The sequence below is a fragment of the Eupeodes corollae genome, chromosome 3 (genome assembly GCF_945859685.1).
Source record: "Eupeodes corollae chromosome 3, idEupCoro1.1, whole genome shotgun sequence".
Classification (NCBI taxonomy): domain Eukaryota; kingdom Metazoa; phylum Arthropoda; class Insecta; order Diptera; family Syrphidae; genus Eupeodes; species Eupeodes corollae.
The window spans coordinates 55435983-55453270 of NC_079149.1; the positions used below are offsets into that span (position 1 = coordinate 55435983).

General features: G+C 31.5%; 1 protein-coding gene across 1 annotated transcript in view; it reads right to left on the reverse strand.

Moving 5' to 3' along the window:
- The window catches only part of LOC129952439 (uncharacterized), a 369098-nt gene that overhangs the window by 243976 nt on the left and 107834 nt on the right, over window positions 1–17288 (reverse strand). Inside the window, 2 exon segments of the mRNA XM_056065014.1 lie at window positions 10630–10735; window positions 11447–11555. Coding sequence (XP_055920989.1) covers window positions 10630–10735; window positions 11447–11555 — 215 coding nt within the window.

Below are 17288 nucleotides of genomic sequence, written 5' to 3' on the forward strand. Positions count from 1 at the left end.
TTAAAGGAAGCCAATAAAAGTTCTCTGACCACTCTAAGTATCTGGGTCTTATTTTAGCTTAATAAAGTTCAACTTTCAGCTTTACTATGTATAAGCGGATCGCTTCGCACAACCCTATTGGCGGCACTGGATGACCTATTCTACCTAACACCTCTTGATATACTTAGCAAAGAAATAGCTCTGCATCTCGCCTCAAAGCTTCATCGCATTGGGTTAAGAACAACATTGGCCACTCTGTTATACTTAAGTATTTAGAATCAATACCCCCAACTGCAATTCAACTTTTACAGAAGCTATATGGACGAGGAAGAGTAGGACATGCACTGCTCTGGTTCGAAAACGCAAGAATTACCTCGGAGAATTCTTCTTTAACGAAATGTGGTATCACAATGGACCATTAAACTGGCGTAAGTGTGTCCTACTCCATCATGGAAAGCCACTTGAACTTAACCTCACAATGGGAATGATTATAGAACACTTCAAATACATTTTGTATTACATATACCAATTTTTAGTTGTGTTGAAAAGACTTTCAAAGAAAATAAATTGAGTATTTTTTTTACTAAAGCAAATAAAAAAACAGACAGAAAGCAAAAACGAGTGATTTTAACTTCGAGATCCATTTCGAAGTTCTTTAAATGTATATCGGTTCATGATAATGATTTTATTGGTTTTATTGGAATTTTTGGAAAACTTTAATTAAAACAGATTTATTTTAACTCGAATACTCATTGCTAATAGACTGTACCACGTACAAGAAGAATTTCGAAACCACAAATGTCATGACTCTGATAACGCAATTCCAAATGTCCATCTTCCTGTGAACAATGAATGACAAACCACGATGGTATCTATTTACACACTCTATGCAACATGCGGTATACCAGGACAACAATGACAACAAAACTCCTTTAGCCTTCTGATCCATAACAAGTTGCCTCTAATTCGAGTATGATATTTACTCTCCACTTGTTTTCATGCGTCGTCGTTCATTTAAACCAAAAATTTGAATATACATATATCGGGATATTGATGCATTGGTATCGATACGCTTCAAGTTCTTCAGCCGCAGAATTTCCGGCTAGTATGATTTACAATTTGTTAAGCAGTTGAATGGGTTGTCACTGCGGATATAACCCAAGGAGTTTGTTTGTTAGAATCTGCTCCCTCGTAGTTCATGTACCGAAAACTACCTAAAGAATGTTTCTCTCCAGCTAAAATTGAATAGTATCTCCGAACTCTATGGATGTTATGTTCATACTTAATACCACTAGAGATAGAAAAAGTATAGAGTTTGGACATTTCTGATTGAATAAAAAGACTTTTTAAGCCTGATTTCGGTGTAGTTTATTTTTGAAATGAATTAAATTTTGAGCCAGTATATCCAAAACGTTCTAATTGTTTATACTATTTCATTTAAATTGTGTTACAATAAAGCTGGTAATTGTTTATTGATTTTAATTGAATCAACGCAGTTAATAACGAATTCATAAATTTACCTAATCCTAGCAAATTAAGTGGTCTTATAAACTTTGGTTTAATTTTTTAACACTTCTTTTTATTACACCCGACCTCTCACTTAGACCGAAATCCTTTAAAGGGTTTCTATTTTATTTTAAATGAAAAAGTTCAACGTTTCTTGTAGGAGGAATATTATAATCTATAAGTCACTTAAAACAAAAAGGAGAAAAGGTGCGGTGACAAATCATGATTAAAATACTTTTTAAAAAAACTTTCTGCTGGAATTACAAATAAAATATAAATTTTTGATTTAAACTTATACAGAGATATCTCTATCTACTACTTAATTTCGATTCCACTCATCCGAAAATATTCAGTCGTGCGAATAACGTCTCGTTGAGGTGAAATGTTTTGTAATTATCTGGGCGGAAACCCAACCAGAACATGAGTAAATAAATTTCATTAACTGTGTTGTTTGATTTATTTGTCACTGCTTTATTAAAATATTTAATGATATCACATTGCAGGGTTTTATATGAACGCATTTAGTAAATATAATATTATGATGATGATGGTGGTCATCATATGCTATAATACTAAAATACTTGATCAACAGTTTTTATAGTTAATGAACAAATTTATAGTTTGCTCATACTCGAACTGACTGATTTGGATAAGATGCACAAAGGGACAAAAGCAAGTAGATTGGGTTATGAAAAGAAAAAATGCGTATGAAATCGTTTACTAGCAAATTATCCCTTTTTACTTTCGACATATAGGAACTACATAATATATCAAGTTTTGCCATATAATTTCAATAATTTTATCTCTGCAAAATCTCTTATAATTACTTTTGCAAAAATATTTGATTTTAAAATTGTAATTCTATTTATTTTTGATATTAATAAAAATAAAAATTGAGAAATCGGATTTATACAAAATTATTTATAAAAAAAAGCCGCTGATACAATTTTGAAATATTTTTTTCTTGAAAAATGACGATGATTTGGAGAAATCAAATAGCATTTATATTTTTGAAAACAAATTTGTCTTGTAGGCACATTTTTAAATCTTAAAATGCAGGAAATATTGTGTAATAGACTCTTTGGATATATACCATATGGTTTAAGGGAAATTATAAAAAACATATAAACCTGGCATTGTTGGTTTGAATAAGGTTTTAAATGGAGAACGTAAGTATTTGCAATCCCTTAGAACTCTTTTGTTTTATTAGAAAATGTCCCTTAGGCTATAATACACAATTGAATGTACCAACAAGATGCTACGAATATCTCCAGCAGTCTTTAGCCTAATTGTGAGAAATTGCCTGAATACATATTTCAACGACCGATTAATAGGATTTGTTTCTTATCTTAACCCAAACTACTCCCATTTGGTGCACCTTTTCGCAATCACTCTATACATACATGAAACCACCTATTGAAAAATAATATTTTTAAAAAGACAGGAAGAAAATCTTTGCATACCAAATTTTATGCAATATTCTTACTTAGGGAATAAACAATTTTGAAGCTATTTTTTTATTTTAGTGTAGTCTTGATTACACTTGAGAAAGGTTATCAGTATGATGATGTTTATACTGACTTTTCTAAAGCATTCGACAGAGTTAATTATGATGATTTACTAATGAAGATAAATAAAGTAGGGTTTCACTCAAAATGTTTAAATGGCTAAATTCATACTTAAGGGATCGTATTCTGTACATTCGTATATTCGCAAGGAAGTCCTCTTCTTTTATTGTGGTTTAAAAACGATCCACACACCTTAGTGTTTATATTTAGCGTTTGTAAGGTCTAACTTTGAATACTGCAGTGTAATTTGGAATCTTTCATATTATTTTCTTCATTCGTTTAGAATAAAAAAGGTCCAAAAACGTTTTACATTGGTGGAAAGCTCACAGAGATTGTGTTCATTCGTGATATATTAGCAGGCCATATTGATTGTTAACAAATTTTTGATATGATTTGAATTAATTTTCCTGCGAGATTGCTTGGAAAATAATAATTTTTTAATGTTCCACATCATAGGTGTTTAAGAAAAACAATAATACTGTTTACGACATGATTGATTTCAATGTTAGTAGATATTTATTTAAATCAAATTTATTGTTAATTTTAAATACATAACTGGTGGTAAAGTTTACAATTTAAAATTGTATATATTGTACTACCAAGTAATCACTAAAGAACCTATTGTAACTTGTTTCATGAATTAAAAAAATTAAACTTGACTAAACTTAATCCTTCTAAGTTTTTCGGATTTGTCTCTTGTTCAGAAAGCCACATCTGATACGAAAGTGTTTACATTTATGATTAGAAAAATTTAAATTAAATGTGTACAAAAACGGTTTTCGCATAAAGTTACACATGTATAAAGAATTTTCGTATGTATGGCTTCACCAATTTTTCCAGCAGTCAGTAATATTGTAGAATTTTGTTATAAAAAATGTTCAACATTTCAAAAAGTATTGTACATTTTGTCAAAATATCAAAAACGAAAACTTTCAAATTAAAAAGAGGAATTATGTAAATTTTGTTAAACTTGTAAGTTTATAAAAGTAGGAATTTTTAGAAGTTATTTTTTTCGATAAAATTCGTAGCGTTCGGCTACTCAAGGGGTTATGAGTAACCTTATGATTAAACACAGTGCGAGCAATTAGGAACGAAGGATAGGATAAGGAAGGAGATACCGATATACATTGGTTTCGAATATATGCGCATTGTAATAAATGGAAAGTATTGAGCCAGGTAAAGCATTCGTGAAGTGCAGCTAAAGAAAGAATCCCTATACTTAACAGTTCGTCTGAAAAATTGCTATTTCACTAGACTAGAGCCTTGTTTATGAAAAATAGCGATAAAATAATGACAGACATGAAACCTTACGACGGTGCTCAACATGTTCAAAAGATTCAGTTAGACATCTGTCAACCCTCATCATTTTAAGAGGTCTCTCTCTTATTAAACGAAAGTATGGTCGACGGATTTCCATTCAATTTACACCACATCTAACGTAAACTATCAAATTAAATACTTTGCATTAGTGATTAGATATCTTTTTAACAAATTTAACGTTGAAGACGTTTCTTTTCGTCCAGAAATGCTAGTCGACTTTAAACGTTTAGGTAATTCTGTAACGAATTTGATAAAAAATGCGATATACAAATTTTATCATATTAAGTTTAACTCAGATCGGTCGTAAAAGTTTTTTTGGAAGGAAGTTAAAAATATTGGTTTGTGAAAAAAAGTTCAACCTTGTGATTATAAAATTGATTTGGAAGATTTGAATGATAAATTCTCTGCTTTACAAACCCAATTCTGTGAAATGTTTTCTAGATTTGCTACTTCTAACGCCTTTTCGGTAAGTGCCGTAGATGATTATCAGGTAGGCAAAGCAATTTTCTCCATAAAATCTAAATGAACCGGACTTGACAATATTCATCTTACCTTCATTAAAATCCTCCCACCCTAACTAATTCCCCACATAACTCACAAATTCAAAACTATTATAATGACATCTACATATTTAATCCTATGGAAGACATCGAAAATAATCCACATCCTAAAACAAGGAAAGAAAAACTTATATAGACCGATAACTATCCTATCTTTCTCATCAAAAGTTTTTGAAAGTCTAATAAGTAACCAGATATAATATTATATTGAATCCTTTGCAATTCGGAATTCGGTCTGGATATAGTGTTTCAGCTTTATTCAACGTATCTGATGGCTGTGATAAACTTACTTGACTTTTCAGAGGCATTTGACTGTTAACCATAATCTTATCTGTGATAAACTGACGACCCTATTTAACTTCTCTGACACAACTAAAAACTTAACTACTCATATTTGATTAATCGTATGCAAACCGTGTCCTGTAGATTGTCCTCGTTGCTCCCTGTTAATAATGGTGTTCCTCAAGGATCAAACCGTGGACCTTTACTGTTTTCATTGTTAGTTGATGATCTGCCCTGTGTTTTATCTTACTGTTAGTTTCATATCTATGCAGTTGATGTCCTATTATATATTAGTTTTCCTGAGATGATGCTTAAGGATGCAATATCTAAAATGAACATTGATTCTCAGCCCATTTAAATAATTTTACTACCGGATAGTCAATAAAACAAATTTTGTAAGTCAATTTTGGTACTCAATATGACAACCAAATTGTCATATTGTTCTATTGGTTACATCTGTTGCCATATTGACTTTCCAAAATTTAAATCGAAAATTGTTTTCTATGACTATCAGATATTCAATTTTTCAAAAGAAGTACAAGAACAACTTTCTTTTTGTTTTTTCTTGAAATATATACCGTTTACGATTCGAAAGACATCTGTGTTTGAACAATTGACCTTGGAACGTCGGGTAAAGACGAACCTTTCAATTTTAAAAACCGATTACAAAAACTTTTTATGAGAATTCAACAAGGTTTCCAGTGAATTCAAAATATTTCCCACAGAATTTTCCCATTAACGAACATTTCTCAACGTTAATAATTTCGAAAGTATCCATTGGAACTTATTCATATCAGAAATTAAGTTTCTAGAAAACCTTCAAGAAAATGGAATAGGTATTCAAATTTCATAAGTGGGAAAATTTCGAGGGAAATTTCATTGCCGATGGCCTTTAATCTTTCATCCTTACATCACCGTAAAAAAATGTTTATGGATCAGTTGTTAAACTCCCCTAAGTTAGGTTCGCATTTTAATCAACCTGGAGCAGAACCATCTCGTTTATTCATAACTTTCCATGACCTTTACCTAACTAAGTATTCAATTGACTCTATAGAAGTATATATGTATGCATGTACAGAGCAGGTCTAAAAAAAATATAATAATAAATTCAATTTTAAAATTCAAAAGCTAATTGAATATGAATTTTTTTCTTATTTAAAATTTTTCACATCCACAATAAATCCTATCCTTTCTTTTTCTTTTTCGTTTCTTTTTTTTTTTGTTCAATTTCAAGCCCTCTTAGCAATGTCTACGGAATGCCAAAAGAATTTTCATATAAAAACAATTTCCGGTGTCAAGTCGTTTACTTTCACAATGAATTGGAAAGAAAAATTCTGTTAAATCATATTCATAATTTTCTTTTTTTTTTTAAAAGAATAAAAAACACAATTTACCACTCATCTAAAGCCTCTTTTCTTTTTTTAAATATCTTGCTAATGGAGAACCATGCAAGTAGGCATATTAAATTTCTCCCCAGCTTCTCGTTGTCGTCGTCATACGTATTAGCATGCTGTCAGTAATGATGATTATGGAACACATATGATATGATATTATGTACGAATGTACCTTTACAATACACACCTCTATAGTCCCATTTTGAAGCGTTGTGTTACACTTTTCACTTCCATTAGTTAGGGTTCAAGGGTGGATTTTCTAAGAAGAAACCCACAAAATGGCCTAAATCAACTCACTGTCAAAGGGGCACATTATAAGAAAAGGTTTTATTCTATCATAAAGAAGAATAATCAAAAATAAGTACATACATATATACTTGGTCTACCTAGTGCCCAGGAACGAGGCTAACGAAAGTTTTAAGGTACTATGCAGTGGAACAATTCTAGTTGTATTGTTCATGTTGCATGCTAAGGGTATGACTACTTTGATGGCAAGTCCAGCTGAAAATGGATTTGACATGTGTGCCTGTAAAGTATCGACCGTTCTCTTAAACAAGAAGATGGATTTAGTAGACATCTTTGAAAAGATGTTAGAGCTAATTTTGTATAGTACTTTCAAATGGTTAAAACAAACTACAAACACAAATTGCTTATTTTAATAAACTAAGTAAAACTTTTAACTGTAGAAAAGAAGAAATCTGATTGTAATAACCTGCTAAATTTGTACGTATTGTATGTATTTGTAAACCCGTACGACTGTGGCCTTTCATGCCCCAATCGGTGTTAGGCGCACCAAATTACCAACATCGTTTTACCTGACTGCCCTTTTTGGACCATTTGTTTTGTTGGGAACAGTGAATGACCGATATTATGACAATAATACGAAACAATTGAAGAACTTAAAACTAATATTTGAGATACAGCTCAAGGTCTTAAATTACAAAAAAAAAACTACTGTTAAGCCTGCTGCGGAGGCAATCACTAGAACAATGTGGTACAGAAAACATAATATATATTACTTTGTTAGTAAGTCTCCCTTTTTCAGGCTCTCCAACTCGATAAATCAATAAGGTGTTAAAAGAAAGAAAGGTGTATGCTACGCGACATTGAATAATGCGTCTACATTTTGGTGAAAAACTTTACTTAACTAATCGAATGCACAAACCACTTTTTAAAATTAGGTAGTTTCCCGGTATTTCATATCTTTTGGGATGAGTTCTTTCTTTTGTTATGAGCGATCTTAGGATAATCTTAGGAAGGGGATCAACCGTGCTCAATTTTGTTTGTGGACGTCGTGAAATTAGGTCCACCTCATACCGTAAATAAAATTTCATCCCAAGAATAATGTAACACTGGTATTCAAAGATTAATAGCTTATTTATTTCATATTTCGGTTTGTGTTTGGGGTTACTTCAAATTAACTTTAACTGTTTCGTCAATGCATACCTATTGTTAAAATAAAGTTTATGGTTAAAACAAAAAATATGCTCAAAGATCAAGTAAGCATTAACCCAATTTAACGATTCAGGACAATTTCGAGAAAGGTGAAATATGTTAGGTATGTAGGCACTGTTAATTTCAGGTTGGAAAAACTGATTTGTGGGAAAATCACCAGAGTGGCAATTTTTTTCACAGCCTTAAAATGGAAAAAATGGCAAGTGTGAGCATACTTAAAATTCATTTGTATTTGGCCAAAAATACAAATGACATTGAAAATCTGAAACTAACTACAGAAAAGTTTTGACATTATCATTAATTTTTATCTTTAAAATTTGGTTGCGGGAGTTCAAGCTTCGTTTTTATTATTTTAAATTCAATTCCAAAAACATATTAAAAAACGACAAAAGTCATCTCGCGATGCAAATTTCTAATAAAAATTAATCTAAAAAATGTCGCTCCGATGTTAGTAAAATTATCTGTCCTTTAGAGCAGTTTAGCCCAGTTTAATAGTTCATTGTGAATAAAACCAGTTTGAGTCCCTTACGAAACGCGAAAGACCGATTAGGTTAGATTGTTATTGAAGATCGCGATTCTTGCGTTTTTGAGCTAAAGCAGGGCATGCACAGAAGATTTAAGGAACTGTTTCCTAGTTTTTGGTGTCCTATTAGATAGTTCCGGGTTATAACGTCAATTATCTAGCTTACCTATATGCGATCTGCTAAAAGATAGCAAGCACCTTGACCGCTTTAAATCTAGTGTAGCTGGATTCTGGTGTGACCTGACACGTGTTGTGTTGATATCATTGAACTTAATGTTTGCCTTCTTCAAAGGGTCTTGCATTTGCAATAGTTTACATGTAGCTATTGTTATGCCAGCATTAGATAAACGTGTTAGAACGGATTGCACTGTACCATTCCTGGCGAGTTGATTTGCCTTACAATTTCCTGGAATGGTTTCATGGCCTGGCACTCAGAAAAGGTGAATATTAAACTGATATGATCAAAAGTTATGAACTGTTATAGAGTTTGTAGAGTCCAGAGATTTTATGCCTGCCTATCTGAGAAAATACGGATATCAGATGTTAATACCACATTTTCATTACGGTAGGACAAGATTTTTTGTCGCGAAAAGTTAAGCCTGGAAAACGCTAAAATAATTGGGAATGTTGAATGAGAGATTTAATTTAAGTACACACCTCCCCAAATTTCTGCAATTGTTTTTGATCCATCTGTGTAAAAGTGGATTAACTCATCTTCTAGGAATGCTCTATCCTCCCAGACAGATCTAAAAGGTATACAAATCTGGAAGTTTTTGTCGAATTGCAGTGGGGGGACATGGAATCAGTTCGAAATACTTTAGAGTTACGGAGTGACAAATGTTGTTGTTAAAACACTGTCATATAAAGCTTTGAGGAGAATAGCAGAGCTTGCAGCCATTTGTTTGCTTAGTATATCAAGAGGTTGTAGGTAGAGTATCTAGGGTATCCAGTGCCGCAGATGGGATAGTGCGAAGCGATCCATTTTACATAAGCAAGCTGAACTTCACACTTTATTTAGTTTTTCTAAAGCAATCCACTTCACTTCCACACATTACATTAAAATCGGTCTGATTACGGATGTGTAAAACCAATGCATGAGTAGGCGTTGTAAGCCTTATTTTTATCAAAAGCTTTTTTTGTAAGAAAAGATAGTTACGGTACTTTTTTGACTATTTCTTGTATATTGCCTTTCCAATTTACTTTTTTGCCTAAAATACGACCCAGGTATTTCGCTTCGTCTGAGTACGATGTCACTCCTAATTTTATGCTGCATTCAAAAAAGTGTGAGCATTAGAAAAAGAGGGAAGGGTTGGATAGGAGGCGTCGGTGGACATTGATTTTGAATTCTTGAACATTGAGTTGAATGAGAGATTTAATTTCAGTCGTTCAGAGTACACACCTCCACCAACTTCTTCATTTGTTTTTGGTCCTATGTAAAAGTGGATTAACTCATCTTCTAGAAATTCTCTATCCTCTCAGAAAGTTATGGGACTCCTAATTGTAGACTTTGTTCATAAGCGACACATTTTGAGTTATTCTGATATTGCAGCAAAAGGGAAATATATGCATCTTTATTGCTCTTTTATAAACTAGTCCTTTCGTAACGTATTTGATAGATAGTATCTATTTAAATATTGAACTTTGTTGGCCAGTGGTTATTCGTAATTCGTGTATTCCGAAGTCGCCTGAAAAAATACTTTTATATTTAAATCCTACCCTGATTGCTCCCTTAACATTTTCACATTTTTTGACAAATTACATTAAAATTCTCCCCAAAACGGAAAAAGGACAAAAATGGAAAACGTTAACAAGCACTTAGCATCCTAAAAACTTTGCATCCCAACAAAAATAAAAATAGAAAGAAATTTACGGTGGTAATGCAGATGGGATTTGATTGCATGGGAAATTTATTTAAGGGATAATAATAACAGCTCATTTGAAAGTCATGCTACTAGCAGAGGTGTCAAGAAACAATGTAATGTGTTTTATGAGTTAACTTTTAAATATTTTAATATTTAAGTTAGTATGGTTAGTTGACTTACCTGTCTGGAGAGCACACTGGCCACATCATTTGATGCTTGTACATCGCTTTCAACTTCTTGAAGGAATTGTTCCCATGCTTGGAATATGCTCGAATGGCACGCAGGTCTATGGAGGATGGGAAAAGTTACACTTAAGAAAATTATTTGTACATCGAATGTTTTGTGTATATGTATGTAAGTATATGATTGGTACCAGCGTCATTTGTTTCAGCTAGAATGTTATTTATGTATGTATGTTTTGAGACAAGTTATTAGGAATGAACGAACATTTTTAAATTTACAGATAAATTCTGTAGATTGCGTGATTTCATTGCACGAATGAACTGTGAGTGCAGAAGTTACGTAAGTCAATGAACGAAATCTTTCAATTGAAATTGAAATCATTAAACATTTAATTCACAAACGAGTACATTCCTTACCAATCCTATCACTAAAAGTGCATGTTAGTTAAGTGCCAAATAATGTTCGTCTGAAGTAAATCAATCTTACAATCACAGAAGCACAAAAAACAACTTTTCTGAGAAAACGTTTGAAAGGTCATGGTTATTTGCGTTTTATTTTACATTTTGTTTGTATTTTTTCAATTTTATTTTGGAGAATAAAATAATGCAAGCTCAACCAAATAACACACAGATTTTATGGAATCGTTTGTGATGGAGATAGCAAAGACTTTGAAAGGAAAATCAAAGGCAAATATTTTTCTCTTTTGAAGGTGTAATGATTTTCCTTTATTTGTTTTTCAATATCTTTAGGTCTGGGTAAACGTTGGGAAGACATTCACAATAATGTAACACACTTTTATTATAAAATTTCGTACCTTTCTTTTCTTAGCTCTCCATTTTTCTTTCTGTAGTTGGTAACCAACGTTTGAAGTGCGGTTGCATGCTCTTCATATAAATGGGAAAGGGTTTCGTTGAAATCAGATACTGAAAAGATAAAAGGATATTTTTGTTTTATTTGAGTTTCTTTTATTTCTTTTGTATACGTCATAATGTTAATATAATCAACGATATGTATATGAATGTACCTATGTACTGAGTCTTGTACATATTCAAACAGAATTTACCTTTGTTAGATGTTTTATTCAATTTAATTGGAAAGAACACTTTCATAAAACTGAGAACAAAAAATACTGAAACAAAAAAATAAAGTAGAGTTTGATTGAAATTCTAGAATCAATATTTACGGAACGTGGAATATTTTTTGCGACTGAATTAATAAATTCTTGGGTCTTATGGAAATCATGTTTGAAAGGATTTCTCTTTCCTTCTGTACAATATGTATATAGATTTTTATTCAAATACCTATATGATTGGGATCATAATATCAGACAACAACGACTTTTCCTTTGTTAAATGCTTCTGTGGAGAATTGGGTATTATTGACAACAAAAAGATTGAAATAAATTCAAAAATAATCCGTTGACCAAAGGAAAACAAATAACAAATAATTATTTTAGTCTACTGGAAGAAATTTTGACTTTTTTAAAAGCTTTTCCAAAATAAATATGTACATAAAATATCTATGAAAGGATTTTTTTTAAGCACAGGATTATTTGAATGAAATATTCTAGAACTCTTGAATATATTTAAAAGGTTTGTTTGAAATTTAAATTTTAATAGAAGCAACATGAGGAAATCACACGAAATACTCTATTCTCAAGCTCTCTTCTCGGAAAACGTTGAAAATTATTGTTTTAATTCCTCTATAAACAAAGGCTTACTTAATAACTTTTGATATATGAATGTGTTTGAGCTAACACTTATGATTTTTGTTGTGTAATATTATTGAAGTACATTATTTAATAAACAATTATTTTGACGAGTTGAGAAATCCTCGGAAATCACTTCAATAATTTTGTAAAAAATTGCTTATGAGTGACTAGACTAAATTTTTCAAATTTTAGATGAAGGTCAAACAAATAAAAATTTGTAAGAACACTTAGAAAAGGAAACGAACGGAATTCGCTTCAATAATATAACAAAATGCGAAATAAAATTAAAATAAAATCATTTAAATATATGTTTATATGATATTTCATCGTCAGTAATTTAAAAATCTAAATAATCAAAATCATTTGTACAGAAAATGACAAAAATTATATTAGAGCTTGTGAAGTAATTTTTCTTCTTATTGTTGGTGTTTATTAATGTTAAACCTTAAAAAACCATTATTTTAAATTGCAATGTAAGAAATTCCGTAGATTTCGCGTCCTTTTATAACACAATTATTAAACTTGACAAAATGACCTTAGGCTTATTTTAGTCTACATATTTTTTCAGACAAAAAGGAAAATTGGAATCAAAATATTAAAAACAACAAGAACTGAAATACAAGAAGCTTTCATAGGTGCATTTTTGAGGGTATATAATGAAAATCTCAGGTTTTGGCATGCCCAGAAAAGAATTTGTTGGTCTTTCAGGGCTACGATTGCAGCACTACATCCCTTGCAAGAAGTTTTACAGAATACCTGCATAAATAAAGTACAAATTTTGTTAAGTTCCAAGCTCTTGGCTGCCAATTGTTATGACCTTTTCGAGAAATAACAAAGTTACACAAATTTTCTTATCCGTTTAAGTATTCAATATTTTTGTAATGAATTTTAATACAATTTTAATTCGAATTGAAGAACGTATAGTTCCATTATTAAGGCATCGGGTTTTCCAATAAAGAGTTGACAACTTTTTCTCAATACAACATAAGACCACTATGGACACAATTTCTACGGTGGATTCATTGAAAAGGATCTTTGATGACTCGAAAAAAAACGCGTTGTTGGTTCGTTGGCATAAGCCAATGACTTAACGGAGCAGCAAGGAAATCTATGGGCGTTACATTACGCACATGAGGCTGCCTATCAACTGCTTTATTTCTTGAGATAACACGCTTATCGAACTTACGCTTTAATTAATTCATTGTAAAGGTGCGATCTAAACGTTTTGTCCTCTAAGTCTATATCTTCCAATTTGGGCCAGGAAAAAACTGCAGTCAGGACGGAACAACGGGTGCTATTTATAGTAAGGTGACGACAAATAATATTACTCAAAACCGCCACCGAAACACAAACCTCACAAGACACTTATTTATTGTAAATGAAGTAGTGATTCATGAAACAAATTTGCATTTTCACACAACCAATAGAGCGTTTTGCTCACTTAAAGCTTGATCTTGTATGAATGTAAACAAAGAATCTTATGCAAAGTACGCCATAAGGTAGTGTGAACGATACCCAATTCTGAAGAATGCCGTAGTGGAACTGACTTATTTGCATCGTTTTCTACGGACGTCTGAACGACAATGACCACACAACGAATATATGGACTCAAACTTTTTTTTTATAATTAGCGAACACTAAAGGTTTTTATATACCATTAATATGCTTAAGATACAGTGTGAGCATTAGGAGAAGAGAGAAGGGATGGATAGCAGGTGTCGCTGTACATTGATTTTGAATTCCTAAACATTGCAATGATAAGGAAAGATAGGACGTGGCAAGGCTTTCCACATTTGCGTAGTACAGCTAAAAAATGAGTCTCTGTACTGCACAGTACGGCCGAAGTTGGGCTCAAGGGTAAACTGATAAGTATTCTTAGAACCGCGGGTATTACGGTTAAATTGTTTGAGGGAGGAATGCACTGGCTATTTCACTAGAGCATAGTCCGTTAAAATAACGGTAAAAAACGGCGAGACAAGAAATTTTTTGTCGATGTTCGAGTTGATGATGTTAATGTCACCCATCATTTTATAATTTTTTGCAACGTCTCAAAAAACCTAGACATCTTGTGGCATTTTTGAGGACATCGCGTATGTGATCCGTTTCGTTGATGCAAGTGCAAGTAGATAGTGGCAAATAGGGTTTATCTCGCTTGAACGATACAAAGCAGCATTGGGTTTTCGAAGCATTAAATTCCACACGGTTTTGTAGGTAGGAATTTAATTGTCTAATCATATTTTGCCGTTGCAGTTCAACATCCGAAAAGGAAGGTTGTGAGTCTGGAAAAGCTAAGAATACTATCATCAGCGAAACAATATATTGGAGTAAAATAAGCAGATAGGACATCAATTATAAAAATGAGAAAAAGAGTCGGAGACAAAACAGATATGAATCCGTCCAAAACAACTTGTATTGAACAGTTCAAAAAAACATTTTTAATCCAACGAAGAAGAGATTCGTCGATACCGAAAGTACGCATTTTCGATAAGACAGCAAGATTTGTCAAATGTCCTTGAAACTCGTAATTGCCTGTCTACTAGGCCGAAAATTACGACAAAAATTTGGGTTAATGCTCATAAAGTGACGATCACCGTCCTCGAATTTCAAAACTATTTTATAACTAACAGACACTGTGCATCGTGTAAAATCAAGGTGCCAAGTCCTTATTGTTTTTTGGTTTTAATATTGTATATAGGATAATACTAAACCGTTTTTGCATTAAACTATTTTAAATAAAGACTTTAAAAAACAACACCATTTGGAGAATGATATTTTTCGACAGTAGTTTATAATTATTATTTGTTTTTTATTTCTGTAGAGAAAAAATGTAAGTACTGTAACAAGTTCAACAAAAATGATTAACTCATTAAGATATTTGTGTTCAAAAAATACATTTACAGAATATTTTTACTTGTAAAAACAAAACAAGCATGAGCAAATGCTTATTATTGAAGTTACATTTTAAGATCTTTTGACTTAAAATCGGTGGGCTTACTGCATTTAATTTTCCCACATTGCTCATCCAACATTGTGACTACAAACTTTTCTAAATATACCAGTACACACATTGCTCTTTACCTTAATCAAATTTCGGTGCGCGCACAACATACTTTATGACTTATATAAAGTTATGTAAGAATATTTTATTCTTTTATACAAATATGCATACAAATTAAACATAGCATCATACAATAAATATACCTATGTTATGTATGTACGTATAAGTATTCCGAATAAATAAAGTAAAAGAAGGCACTCAATATGCTACAACATACTTTAATTTTTGATTGAGTTTTTGATATATGTTATTTCTTATTTATTTAACCTAAATCATGCATTATGTATGTGCATTTGATTATAGAATTAGGAACTTCAAATTTTATTTTATACAAAATTGATAAGCAGAAGATTTGTTTTAAAATAAATTAAGCTTGTACAAACATATTCATTTATAAAGAATTTTACACTCGGTTGGAATTCTCTCAACCTTCTGTTTTTGTGAGGATAAAAAGTTACCAGAAGAACATCACATACTTATCAAAATTAAATTCAAAAAAAGATCTTTGAGAATTTTTTTCCTGAAAGCAACATCTTAAAGAAAATCCTTGAAATGCGTAGAAATTTAACAGTTGACTTAACCTTTAATTGGCAATGATCCCACTTTTCTGATGTCGTTCTTATGTTATTCGTTTATAATATTCCACTGAACATATAAACTGAAGCTTTTACTCTACTACTTATGTATTCTACGTGAAATCCCCTTAAATTTTCTACATACTCTTGATCTGGATCAATTTTATATAAATCCCTATTCTTAATAATACATTTGAAATAAGTATAACCCTCGTTCTTTTGAACCTCGCTTCCAATTGTCAAGACAAGACTGAAGACAAAACGAATCAAATAAATGTTTTATAAACCTAATTTCCTTTTTGCCTCAAATGAATTCCTAAAGGCATAATAATCCAAAACCAAGACAGAAATGGCCACATGGTCATAATTTGATTTCATACGAACAAAATGAGCTTTTCAAATAACCATTCCAAAAAGATAAACAAGAGTAAAAGTGAAGTGAAGATATCAAGGGATTTTTGTGTGCGTATAAGTTTTTTTAGGAACAAAACCAACATTAAAAGTTTTCTCTTTAAGGACTTTTTCTGCCTGGCAAGTGAAACGTAGTACGGAAATATTTGTCGGTAACATAAATGAAGTTATAAGTGGTCCAAACAACCGACGAACGACGACGCGACGACATGCTTTGACGCATTAAAGACAACGACGAAAAACGATACTCACACATTATTTCCAATTTTTCACTTCTCCGATGATATTATCAAATGACACATGAAGATGGAAACTGTGATGAAGAACTTAAATATACGTGAAGAAGTCCAAGAAAAGTGATTTTCTTTCTCACAAAATAACCTAGCAACACCCCTCGTTGTACAGGTTAAATATTTTTCTTTTAGTAAAAATACTCGTATATTCAATTCGGAGAACGAACTTTTTGATTAAGTGTAAATAAATTATTTTATCAAGAGGAACCATTGATGCGATAGCCAAAAGGTGATTGGAAAGATGAGTATATTTACTTGTGCCTGATAGAATTTCATAGGAGAAAATAGAGCTATAAGTGAAATAATTCATTCAGGCAAAAGATTGAAAGACATCAGACTGCTTAACAATACTTCTATTGTCAAAAGATCCTTCCCCTGTCATTTAGTACTATGTATTTGCATTTTGTAGCGATGATTCTAAACAACGCTTTTAGCTTTAATGAATTTAATTGATTTAAATTAAACTTCCAATAATACAAATAAAATTGTAAATTAATAGTGTTTAAAAATAAAATTTAACATCACTAAAAATTGTTATAATACTTTTTAGATCTCTTAAGCTGGCTCTATTTCAGTTAAAAAAAAAAAACAGACATATTATTTCCTGG